The sequence below is a fragment of the Phyllobates terribilis genome, unplaced genomic scaffold, assembly GCF_046119375.1.
Source record: "Phyllobates terribilis strain yellow unplaced genomic scaffold, ASM4611937v1 Scaffold_7__3_contigs__length_470593459, whole genome shotgun sequence".
NCBI classification, from domain to species: Eukaryota; Metazoa; Chordata; class Amphibia; order Anura; family Dendrobatidae; genus Phyllobates; species Phyllobates terribilis.
Genome location: NW_027362767.1, coordinates 255,093,098 through 255,106,156, shown reverse-complemented (window position 1 = coordinate 255,106,156; position 13,059 = coordinate 255,093,098). Strand labels below are relative to the sequence as shown.

At 51.3% G+C, this 13,059-nt stretch overlaps 1 protein-coding gene across 3 annotated transcripts in view; it reads right to left on the bottom strand.

Annotated features, from left to right (window-relative positions):
- Positions 1-13,059, bottom strand: part of GRIPAP1 (GRIP1 associated protein 1) — a 59,718-nt gene that overhangs the window by 6,390 nt on the left and 40,269 nt on the right. For all 3 annotated transcript variants that reach the window (XM_073640340.1, XM_073640338.1, XM_073640341.1), the window contains one exon: positions 5,946-6,100. In XM_073640340.1, the coding sequence (XP_073496441.1) occupies positions 5,946-6,100 (155 nt within the window). The remainder of the gene's footprint in view (positions 1-5,945; positions 6,101-13,059) is intronic.

Here is a 13,059-nt window from a genome sequence, read left to right as displayed (position 1 = left end):
GGGTATAGGGAATATTCAGTGCCAGGAGGGTGAGGACAGGTACTGGGTATAGGGAATGCTCAGTGCCAGGAGGGTGAGGACAGGTACTGGGTATAGAGAGTGCTCAGTGCCAGGAGGGTGAGGGCAGGTACTGGGTATAGGGAGTTCTCAGTGCCAGGAGGTTGAGGGCAGGTACTGGGTTTAGGGAATGCTCAGTGCCAGGAGGGTGAGGGCAGGTACTGGGTATAGGGAGTGCTCAGTGCCAGGAGGGTGAGGACAGGTACTGGGTATAGGGTGTGCTCAGTGCCAGGAGGGTGAGGGCAGGTACTGGGTATAGGGAATGCTCAGTGCCAGGAGGGTGAGGACAGGTACTGGGTATAGGGAGTGCTCAGTGCCAGGAGGGTGAGGACAGGTACTGGGTATAGTGAGTTCTCAGTGCCAGGAGGTTGAGGGCAGGTACTGGGTTTAGGGAATGCTCAGTGCCAGGAGGGTGAGGGCAGGTACTGGGTATAGAGAGTGCTCAGTGCCAGGAGGGTGAGGGCAGGTACTGGGTATAGAGAGTGCTCAGTGCCAGGAGGGTGAGGGCAGGTACTGGGTATAGGGAGTGCTCAGTGCCAGGAGGGTGAGGACAGGTACTGGGTATAGGGAGTGCTCAGTGCCAGGAGGGTGAGGACAGGTACTGGGTATAGGGAGTGCTCAGTGCCAGGAGGGTGAGGACAGGTACTGGGTATAGGGAATGCTCAGTGCCAGGAGGGTGAGGGCAGGTACTGGGTATAGGGAATGCTCAGTGCCAGGAGGGTGAGGGCAGGTACTGGGTATAGGGAATGCTTAGTGCCAGGAGGGTGAGGACAGGTACTGGGTATAGGGAGTGCTCAGTGCCAGGAGGGTGAGGACAGGTACTGGGTATAGGGAGTGCTCAGTGCCAGGAGGGTGAGGACAGGTACTGGGTATAGGGAGTTCTCAGTGCCAGGAGGTTGAGGGCAGGTACTGGGTTTAGGGAATGCTCAGTGCCAGGAGGGTGAGGGCAGGTACTGTGTATAGGGAATGCTCAGTGCCAGGAGGGTGAGGGCAGGTACTGGGTATAGGGAGTGCTCAGTGCCAGGAGCGTGAGGACAGGTACTGGGTATAGGGAGTGGTCAGTGCCAGGAGGGTGAGGGCAGGTACTGGGTATAGGGAGTGGTCAGTGCCAGGAGAGTGAGGACAGGTACTGGGTATAGGGAGTGCTCAGTGCCAGGAGGGTGAGGGCCGGTACTGGGTATACAGAGTGCTCAGTGCCAGGAGGGTGAGGACAGGTACTGGGTATAGGGAGTGCTCAGTGCCAGGAGGTTGAGGGCAGGTACTGGGTATAGGGAATGCTCAGTGCCAGGAGGGTGAGGACAGGTACTGGGTATAGGGAATGCTCAGTGCCAGGAGGGTGAGGACAGGTACTGGGTATAGGGAATGCTCAGTGCCAGGAGGGTGAGGACAGGTACTGGGTATAGGGAGTGCTCAGTGCCAGGTGGGTGAGGACAGGTACTGGGTATAGGGAATGCTCAGTGCCAGGAGGGTGAGGGCAGGTACTGGGTATAGGGAGTGCTCAGTGCCAGGAGGGTGAGGACAGGTACTGGGTATAGGGAATGCTCAGTGCCAGGAGGGTGAGGGCAGGTACTGGGTATAGGGAATGCTCAGTGCCAGGAGGGTGAGGACAGGTACTGGGTATAGGGAGTGCTCAGTGCCAGGAGAGTGAGGACAGGTACTGGGTATAGGGAATGCTTAGTGCCAGGAGGGCAAGGGCAGGTACTGGGTATAGAGAGTGCTCAGTGCCAGGAGGGTGAGGACAGGTACTGGGTATAGGGAGTTCTCAGGGCCAGGAGGTTGAGGGCAAGTACTGGGTATAGGGAATGCTCAGTGCCAGGAGGGTGAGGGCAGGTACTGGGTATAGGGAGTGCTCAGTGCCAGGAGCGTGAGGACAGGTACTGGGTATAGGGAGTGCTCAGTGCCAGGAGGGTGAGGGCAGGTACTGGGTATAGGGAGTGGTCAGTGCCAGGAGAGTGAGGACAGGTACTGGGTATAGGGAGTGCTCAGTGCCAGGAGGGTGAGGGCCGGTACTGGGTATAGAGAGTGCTCAGTGCCAGGAGGGTGAGGACAGGTACTGGGTATAGGGAGTGCTCAGTGCCAGGAGGTTGAGGGCAGGTACTGGGTATAGGGAATGCTCAGTGCCAGGAGGGTGAGGACAGGTACTGGGTATAGGGAATGCTCAGTGCCAGGAGGGTGAGGACAGGTACTGGGTATAGGGAATGCTCAGTGCCAGGAGGGTGAGGACAGGTACTGGGTATAGGGAGTGCTCAGTGCCAGGTGGGTGAGGACAGGTACTGGGTATAGGGAATGCTCAGTGCCAGGAGGGTGAGGGCAGGTACTGGGTATAGGGAGTGCTCAGTGCCAGGAGGGTGAGGACAGGTACTGGGTATAGGGAATGCTCAGTGCCAGGAGGGTGAGGGCAGGTACTGGGTATAGGGAATGCTCAGTGCCAGGAGGGTGAGGACAGGTACTGGGTATAGGGAGTGCTCAGTGCCAGGAGAGTGAGGACAGGTACTGGGTATAGGGAATGCTTAGTGCCAGGAGGGTAAGGGCAGGTACTGGGTATAGAGAGTGCTCAGTGCCAGGAGGGTGAGGACAGGTACTGGGTATAGGGAATGCTCAGTGCCAGGAGGGTGAGGGCAGGTACTGGGTATAGGGAGTGCTCAGTGCCAGGAGGGTGAGGACAGGTACTGGGTATAGGGAATGCTCAGTGCCAGGAGGGTGAGGGCAGGTACTGGGTATAGGGAATGCTCAGTGCCAGGAGGGTGAGGACAGGTACTGGGTATAGGGAGTGCTCAGTGCCAGGAGAGTGAGGACAGGTACTGGGTATAGGGAATGCTTAGTGCCAGGAGGGTAAGGGCAGGTACTGGGTATAGAGAGTGCTCAGTGCCAGGAGGGTGAGGACAGGTACTGGGTATAGGGAGTTCTCAGGGCCAGGAGGTTGAGGGCAAGTACTGGGTATAGGGAATGCTCAGTGCCAGGAGGGTGAGGACAGGTACTGGGTATAGGGAATGCTCAGTGCCAGGAGGGTGAGGACAGGTACTGGGTATAGGGAGTGCTCAGTGCCAGGATGGTGAGGACAGGTACTGGGTATAGGGAATGCTCAGTGCCAGCAGGGTGAGGACACCTGTGGGACCCCTGGTGTGCAGCAGACTGTATGCAGCGGTGCACTGTGTACACAAGCAGTGCAATGATCTCGCGGACACCAGCACTTCCTACCCGAGTATAACCAGCCGCAGAGGTGGCGATACTTCCTACTAGGGCCGTGGTGTGGTATCATCCTCCATAGTCTGCAGTATAGTGATGGTCGGCGGCCCACGTCGCCCTGTGAGGATCCCCGGCTGCTGCAGCGTCCCACCAGCACTGGCGGAGGGACGGCCCCTGAGAGCTCCTGCATCAGCACATTGCTAAAATGGTCATTTCCCAGTATTGATTAAAAGTCTTGCAAAATAATAAGGCTGATATTGCCTCGTGGCTCATTCTCCAAAGCCTATAACCTGCCTCAGCAAGATCAAGCGACGGGAGACCTCAGCTAAGTCCTAGGAATACCCCGGGGTGCCGGGGGTGGGGGTGGCATATGTCTGTGCTGAAATGCAAAATCCTGACAAATAAGGAACCACAGGACCTCACAGCCCTTTTACACCACACTGAGATTCCTCTTACTGGGAATCTAACATCATCCTACGCAACGCTCCCAATCCATCCTAGTTGGGTAGAAGGTTGGGTTGACTTCCACATTAATTCACAAGGTGGCCATGAGCAGTAATGGTGGATGAGCCTGCATCCCAGTCTGTATGGCGGACGGGCACACGGCTATGCGCCCCTTGGCACACCTGGAACCACCACTGTCTTGTCTGCAAAATGAGCAAGACTAGTGCACGCTGTGAACCGGACGTCCGTGCGGAAAATCGCTGTATACGGTCTGAGCGGACAGCAGACAGTGAAATGATGGTCGTCTGATCCTACTAAGAGCGATCCCTGAGCAGTGCAAAAGGGGTCCACACCTTGTGCTCAGCATTTCACTGTGGCAATCAGTGGTGGTCTTAGATTTCACCAGTACAATCTTTTCATATGTAGGACTTCTCCCCACATGTAGCTGCCCTTCTGATCTTCCGATACACGTGCACGCTCACCTGAACATGCATGAATCTGAATGGGGAAAGGGGGGTAAGCCGCTGGACCTCACCGCTGATGGTGGCTTAGCTCTCCGATGAACAAAATGATGGAGCATGTTGAAATACAACTGCCCAATCCTTCTCTTCTCCAAAAATGGCCAAAGTGGTTAGACCCTCGTACACAGTAGACTGTTGTCTGGTCCCACGGACATTTATCTCGTGTGCATGGGAGACTTTCTACTCTTTAGTGTAAGGGCTTTTGCTTTCGGCCCAGTATACCCAGTTCCTTCTTTGCTGGTTACCAAGATAACTGGTTGGCCCCTGTCAGTCTCTTCTGTACAGTGCCTGTCTCATGTTGGTATCTGGGCAGTCTCACTGGCCTTCTCACTGTCTCATCTGGCCAGCTGTAGTCTCGTCCAGGCCCGGCGTCAGCACCCGGGCAAGTGCCATGGCCCTGAGCAGGCGGGGGGGCCCACACGCCGTCGGGCACCCTGGTGTGCTATGCGGCCTATGAGCAGAGGTGTGCGGTGCCGGGGGGGCTCACTCGCAGGCACTGGCACCGAACGCCTCTGCTCACAGGCCGCATAGCACACCGGGGTGCCCGACGGCGTGTGGGCCCCCCCGCCTGCTCAGGGCCCGGCCGGCACAATACTTACCCCTCCCCGTGCCTCTGCTCCGCAAATCCGGTATCTTCACGCTTTCTCCTGCACTGTGACGTCTCAGGTCAGAGGGTGTGGTGACGTTTTGTCAACCGAGGCCTCTGCGGAGCAGTCACAGAGCAGGAGAGAGGGGGAAGACATGGCTGAGGAGTCCAGACTCTGGAGCAGAGCAGCGGCAGCAGGTGAGGTGAGTATCTGATTTTCTTTTTATGTATGGGGGCCAGGAGGCATGGCCATATGGGGTATTATTTGAGGGCCAGCAGGCATGGCCGCATGGGGCATTATACGGGGGCCAGCAGGCATGGCCGCATGGGGCATTATACGGGGGCCAGCAGGCATGGCCGCATGGGGCATTATTTGGGGGCCAGCTGGCATGGCCGCATGGGGCATTATTTGGGGGCCAGCTGGCATGGCCACTTGGGGCATTATTTGGGGGCCAGCAGGCATGGCCGCTTGGGGCATTATTTGAGGGCCAGCAGGCATGGCCGCATGGGGCATTATATGGAGGCCAGCGGGCATGGCCGCATGGGGCATTATTTGGGGGCCAGCAGGCATGGCCGCATGGGGCATTATTTGGGGGCCAGCAGGCATGGCCGCATGGGGCATTATATGGGGCCCAGCCTGCATGGGGTAGACGGCATGGAGCATTTTTATGGGGGCCAGTATCCCGTATGGAGCATTTTATGGGGGCCAGCATCCTGCATGGAGCATTTTATGGGGCCCAGCTTGCATGGAGCATTTTATGGGGGCCAGTATCCTGTATGGAGCATTTTATGGGGGCCAGTATCCTGTATGGAGCATTTTATGAGGCCCAGCTCTTGCATGGAGCATTTTATGGGGTCCAGTATCCTGTATGGAGCATTATATGGGGTCCATTATTCTGTATGGAGCATTATATGGGGCTCATAATACTGTATGAAGGACTATACTGTCCGGTCTGCAATGCGCGCTGCGAGGATTTGCAGGCTTCTGAGCTATACTCAGAATATATATATTTCTCTGCGGTATCTGTGTGTCATGAATCGTGGTATATGTTAAAGGGGCCCACTGAGACTCTTTCGCCCAGGACCCACGAAAACCTGGAGCCGGCCCTGGTCTCGTCCTTACCATGTTGGCGGTAACGGCCCGCACTCACCTTCTGCAGGTGCATGTTCTTGGTGAGCTGCTCCTCCAGCATGTTCTGCAGCTTCTTATTCATCTCCCTCAGGTTCTCATCACCTGGTTTCACCAGATCTCGGAGGACACTGCTGAGGCTGCTGCGATCTACCTGCCCGTGGATGCCAGAAACGTCTGCAAGAAAGAGAGAAGACGTTGGTTATTCCTTATAGGCCTAGGAGAAGGCGCCATCTCAGCTCTGGACACAAAGTCCTAGACGCGTTTGCAGGAAGGAGGGTAGTGGGTAGATGCATCTTGATCCATGGGCCACAAAGTTGGCATCCCTACTGTCTGTGCCGTGCCATGAGGTCTCAGCCTGTTCACCCCGTTAGGCGGGAATCATACAATGCTGCTCTGATTGCAACCTAAATAATTCAAGTCCTTATAATCTCCATCCACATTTGCAGGCGCTGAATACCCCCCAACACTCGCCTGTCCGCTCCGTCCTCGGCAGTGCGGCACACCCTTCACCTCTCCCATTTTATGCCTTAGTAAATAAAACATCAGCCAATCTTCCTGCAGCTAAATTATTCACACCTTACAGCCCCCCACTTGCTGACAGCCTCAAAATCCACAATGTATGTCAGGTCCTGTTAGCCTCAGATCAGGGGGACAGGGTCGAAGCCGGGCATCACCGTGTGATATAAGATTGGAGGGGAAGCCTGGCGCTGCATTAGGAGCAGCCTATTCCCCCGACGCCACGCCGTACTTACAGAGTGATGGGTCGTGCCCGGGCAGAGTGTCGGGCACGGAGCTCTCCGAGATGGGGACTTAACATGTAATGCTAAGGAGGGGTCAATGGGCATTAACTGACACCAATCATACGTTGGCACCGACACTCCTCGCAGCTGAAGTCATCATGATTCTGTTCACCTAATGCGACGTGATCACCGGCAGGAATCGCGTCAGGCGGTGACATATGTCAGATTGGCGCGGAGAGGATGGCAACACAACGTGCCAGGCATCCAGACACATTATAAAATCAGCGTGTTACCTAACCTGCGCTAGACGGCCCGAATCCCTGGTGGCCACCACCGTCCTATGCAGCCGGCCTTAACCCTCAGCTTGCCCAAATAGCTCTGCACTCAGTAGCTTAATCTCGTTCTTTCCATAGTGTTACATAACCATCTGCTGCCACGTCCCACCGATCCTTCTCCTACAAGTAGGACGAGCTTAACCCCTCATCTCCCAGTGCCAAGGCCGGCATTACTGAAATGTGCTTTGCTGCCAAAGACCCACTTATCTCCACTAAGAAAACGCCACTATAGCAATAAATTGTCTTATCTAACTATAGAGCGTGAGGCCAGGACGGGTATTTCCTGACAAGTAATGTTAGTAAATTGTGTCCCCTTATATCAGTAATGATGGAAGAGAATTAGGCGTTTTCACTTTTGTATGTGCTAGTAACTCTGATCCATTAATAATGTCTTGTATGGAGGTATGTGCTAGTAAATCTGTCCATTAATAATGTCTTGTATGGAGGTATGTGCTAGTAACTCTGATCCATTAGTAATGTCTTGTATGGAGGCATGTGCTAGTAAATCTGGATCCATAATCTCTTGTATGGAGGTATGTGCTAGTATATCCAGATCCATTAGTAATGTCTTATATGGAGGTATATACTAGTAAATCTGGATACATTAGTAGTGTCTTGCATGGAGGTATGTGCTAGTAAATCTGGATACATTAGTAATGTCTTGTATGGAGGTATGTGCTAGTAACTCTGATCCACTACTAATGTCTTGTATGGATGTATGTACTAGTAAATCCGGATCCATTAATAATGTCTTGTATGGAGGTATGTGCTAGTAAATCCGGATCCATTAATAATGTCTTGTATGGAGGTATGTGCTAGTAACTCTGATCCATTAGTAATGTCTTGTATGGAGGTATGTGCTAGTAACTCTGATCCACTACTAATGTCTTGTATGGATGTATGTACTAGTAAATCCGGATCCATTAATAATGTCTTGTATGGAGATATGTGCTAGTAAATCTGATCCATTAGTAATGTCTTGTATGGAGGTATGTGCTAGTAACTCTGATCCACTACTAATGTCTTGTATGGATGTATGTACTAGTAAATCCGGATCCATTAATAATGTCTTGTATGGAGGTATGTGCTAGTAAATCCGGATCCATTAATAATGTCTTGTATGGAGGTATGTGCTAGTAACTCTGATCCATTAGTAATGTCTTGTATGGAGGCATGTGCTAGTAAATCTGGATCCATAATCTCTTGTATGGAGGTATGTGCTAGTATATCTGAACCATTAGTAATGTCTTGTATGGAGGTATGTGCTAGTAAATCCAGATCCATTAGTAATGTCTTATATGGAGGTATATACTAGTAAATCTGGATACATTAGTAGTGTCTTGTATGGAGGTATGTGCTAGTAAATCTGGATACATTAGTAATGTCTTGTATGGAGGTATGTGCTAGTAAATCCAGATCCATTAGTAATGTCTTGTATGGAGGTATGTACTAGTAAATACGGATCCATTAATAATGTCTTGTATGGAGGTATGTGCTAGTAAATCTGATCCATTAGTAATGTCTTGTATGGAGGTATGTGCTAGTAAATCTAATCCATTAGTAATGTCTTGTATGGATGTATGTACTAGTAAATCCGGATCCATTAATAATGTCTTGTATGGAGGTATGTGCTAGTAACTCTGTATCCATTAATAATGTCTTGTATGGAGGTATGTGCTAGTAACTCTGATCCATTAGTAATGTCTTGTATGGAGGTATGTGCTAGTAACTCTGATCCATTAGTAATGTCTTGTATGGAGGTATGTGCTAGTAACTCTGATCCACTACTAATGTCTTGTATGGCTGTATGTGCTAGTAAATCTGCTCCATTAGTAATGTCTTGTATGGAGGTATGTGCTAGTAAATCTGGATCCATAATCTCTTGTATGGAGGTATGTGCTAGTAAATCTGATCCATTACTAATGTCCTGTATGGAGGTATGTGCTAGTAAATCTGGATCTATTAATAATGCCTTGTACAGAGATATGTGCTAGTAAATCTGGATACATTAGTAATGTCTTGTATGGAGGTATGTGCTAGTAAATCCAGATCCATTAGTAATATCTTGTATGGAGGTATGTGCTAGTAAATCCAGATCCATTAGTAATATCTTGTATGGAGGTGCATGTGCTAGTAAATCTGGATCCATTAGTAATATCTTGTATGGAGATATGTGCTAGTAAATCTGGATCTATTGGTAATGTCTTGTATGGGAGGTATGCAGCCAATCTGCAATGCGTGACTGAATACAAGTAGCCGACCTCAGTACACTACACCTGTTTAATTTACCTATGGTGATAGGAAACCAAGACGCAGGACAGCTGCTGCTGACGGACCTAATTATGATTTATATATTTAATTCATGTTAATGCTAGCATTGGATTTTCGTATCTTACTGATCTGGGTGCTGCTGGGAAACACAAAATTATTCATCACAACAATAACAGATCTGTCAACTTGCTGATGGTTTCCATGAATAGTTTTATTAGATTTACTGATTCTCTTCCGATTTGACGGATCATCTTACAAATGTGCTTTGATGGTGGGATTCTGGGTAAAACCCTCCTGTGAGAGCGCGCAGTCAGGTCTGGAGCATCAATCCGAATCCCACTTAGGTTTTGTTGAAATATTAATTAAGTTGTTAAAATCTTAAGTGAATCTTTTTTTCCATTTCTCTGTAGAGCTCAGCGGCTCCCAGCGTTTTACCAAGAAAAAGGAGCAACTTGTGAGGATAATGTATATCGTGTATATACCTACCATTGTTCAACCTTATTTATATAGTGCCCACATATTCCATAGCGTTGTACACAGGCTGTAATGACCCCATTGGTCCCTACACCCAGTGGAGCTCGCAGGACCCCATTGCTAGCCACTAACTGTACATGACTGTATGGACATCTCACCACACACACCACCAAATCTGCTGCAAAGACCAAGAGATAAATGATCCAATTTTGTCTGCCAGCAGCCGCCGCAAGGGGGAGCTCACTGCACATAAACCGAAGCCGATAACACAGAATACAGACAGCTCCACCTAGTGGTGAGTACAAGTAAAAGCACGTTGTTGTTTTTTTTATTGACCCCCTCAATTCAAATTTTACGCTTTTGCAAAAAAAAAAAAATATATAATAATAATAAATGTATGTATGTATGTATGTATGTATGTATGTATGTATGTTATATATATATATATATATATATATATATATATATATATATATATATATATATATATATATATATATATATATATTTTATACCTTTAATAAGTCTCTAGAAAGGTACTTAGAACTGTGATCACAGTGTGCAGTGACATTGAGGATCTCTTTTGAAAACCCCTGACAGTGTCTCGCGGGAAAGGGGGGATTGGGCAACAAGTTGAAGCTTTTTCAATGCTTTAGACAGCAGCATTTAAGGGGTTAAACTGTTGTGATCAGAGCTGACTGCGACTCTCTGGTGCCAGCTATGTAACACTGCCAGTATTCACACTGTATGTATGGAGCGGGCTCAGCTCCTGAACCTGCCCTGTTCAAGCGATGCGCACTTATGGCGTATGTATACGGCAGATGCCACTAAAGGGTTAAAAAAAATTTCTCATCTCATAGGATACGGCCCCTTTATGATCTTTGGGGGGTCCAATGGATAAAGGGGGAGCAGCGGCGATGTCGCGTTGTACTGTGAGCGGCACTAGTCCGGAGGGAATGATCGGGACGGGATGCAGCGTTACACCCACACTGAAAATCTCAGGAATGGTGGCGGTCTGAGGTCGGACCCCCACGACCATAAATGTATTTGGACATCAGGAGAGGAGTATTTCCGGCTTGGGTACCCCCTTATGACCCATGTGGACCCACCCTGCCTGATATCACAGTCCGCCAGCACTCTGAGAGCGCCCATGTGCTGCTCTAGGCGGACCCCATTCCCTACACTCACTCCCCCCATACAGGAGGCTCCTGGGAGCAGGAATGTCTTTGCTAAGTTTGGAGGTTGCTTCTTTTCAGTCTAGAGAAAAGGTAATAAGATCTAGTGACAACCCAAGGACAGATCGAGAGAGGCGCGCCAGCATACACTGAGGAAGGAGGCACCGATGCCAACGCAGACCGGCAAACAGGTGGTGGTGGGGGAGCAGTAACGCTGGCATCTCAGCCGCATCCGCTCAGACACCCACTGCGCCTGGCAATAGGCGAATTCTCTACAGGAAAGTGTTTACTTAATGACAGCGAGCGATCGCTTCCCCGAGTAAATAACCGCAAGGAGAGGAAAGAAAAAAAGGCTTTATTATTGGCAGCGGTTACAACCAAGCTGAGATCCACACACGGAGCCCCCGTCATCCAGGAGGGGCCCCCACTGAGTATGCGTTACCCAGAGCGGTAATGAGCGGGTGACAGATACGGCCAGTGGTGCAGATAGAACAGATTATTGCTGTGTGCACATGGGTGAGGCATGAGAAGAATGACTGATAACGGGGGGCAGCGGAGATTAAGGGGTTATTTCCCAACTTAGGATGTTATCACCTCTCCGCAGGACAGGGTGCAACCAATGGGGTCCCCACCAATTCCAAACCAGGGCTGTAAAATGCACGGGGCCATGCACAATGTTCACCGCTGCTCTCAGCTATCTATGGTGATCCCATAGACAATGAATGGAGCAGAGGCGTGCATGTGCGGCCACCACAATTTTCCCATTTTCGGGTGAGATGGAGGTCCCAGCGGTCAGCAAATCATCATCTGCCCTGTGGAGATCTGCGCTTGGAGGTCGGTTTTTCAGATTCAGAGCTCCAATTCCCCTGCTTATACAATGCATTAAAAGAGAACGTGCTGACTACCAGCTTCCACCACCAGGGGGAACTCAGGAGCCTACTGCAGACTGCTCATACACTGAGCCCAATAGTAATGCTGTATACACGGAGCTCCCCCTGGTGGCAGAAACAGGAAGACTGCGTATTATAGGAATATGCTCACACAAAGGAATTTTCATACCTGTTTCCTTGTGAACTCGACACTGAAATCCACCTACAAACGCCTCCTATGTGTAAATATGCACAGAACTGTAGATCTACAAATGATATAGTGTGAAAGGGAAGCTGTGCCCCTATACTGTTCCCACAACACTGTATGACATGAAAAGACCTCTCTGATCTTATAGATGTTTGGCCTCCTTAACACTGTATACCTTAAAATACCCTCCTGTGCCATATGCTAATTAGCCCTGAAGTGTCTGATGGGCATATCCAAGTGTCCTGCTGAATCGTGGCTACGCCGCCGCTGATCATGTCGCAGGCGTCTTAAATTAACAGCGGAGATCCCCATCTCACCTCTGGGGTTATCGGGGGGATGCGCAGAGCAACAGTGACTCCGCTGCTCACAAACACATCGCACTGCGCATGTGCCTGTTACCTTCATCAGTGGCGCCATCCACTGGCGACAATTCAGCCGGACACTTGGAAGCTGTAGATACGCCCAGAGGACAATTCAGGGCTAATAAGTATACGAATATATGAACCCGGCATTATTTTTTTTCTTTTAACTTTTTCTAAGGTGTGCTGGGCTACGAGAGGCGCCCACGGTGGCGGGCTACGAGAGGCGCCCAGGGTGGCGGGCTACGAGAGGCGCCCAGGGTGGCGGGCTACGAGAGGCGCCCAGGGTGGCGGGCTACGAGAGGCGCCCAGGGTGGCGGGCTACGAGAGGCGCCCACGGTGGCGGGCTACGAGAGGCGCCCAGGGTGGCGGGCTACGAGAGGCGCCCACGGTGGCGGGCTACGAGAGGCGCCCACGGTGGCGGGCTACGAGAGGCGCCCAGGGTGGCGGGCTACGAGAGGCGCCCAGGGTGGCGGGCTACGAGAGGCGCCCACGGTGGAGGGCTACGAGAGGCGCCCACGGTGGAGGGCTACGAGAGGCGCCCACGGTGGAGGGCTACGAGAGGCGCCCAGGGTGGCGGGCTACGAGAGGCGCCCAGGGTGGCGGGCTACGAGAGGCGCCCAGGGTGGCGGGCTACGAGAGGCGCCCAGGGTGGCGGGCTACGAGAGGCGCCTAGAGGAAGTTTGCACTGCCCTGGTGACA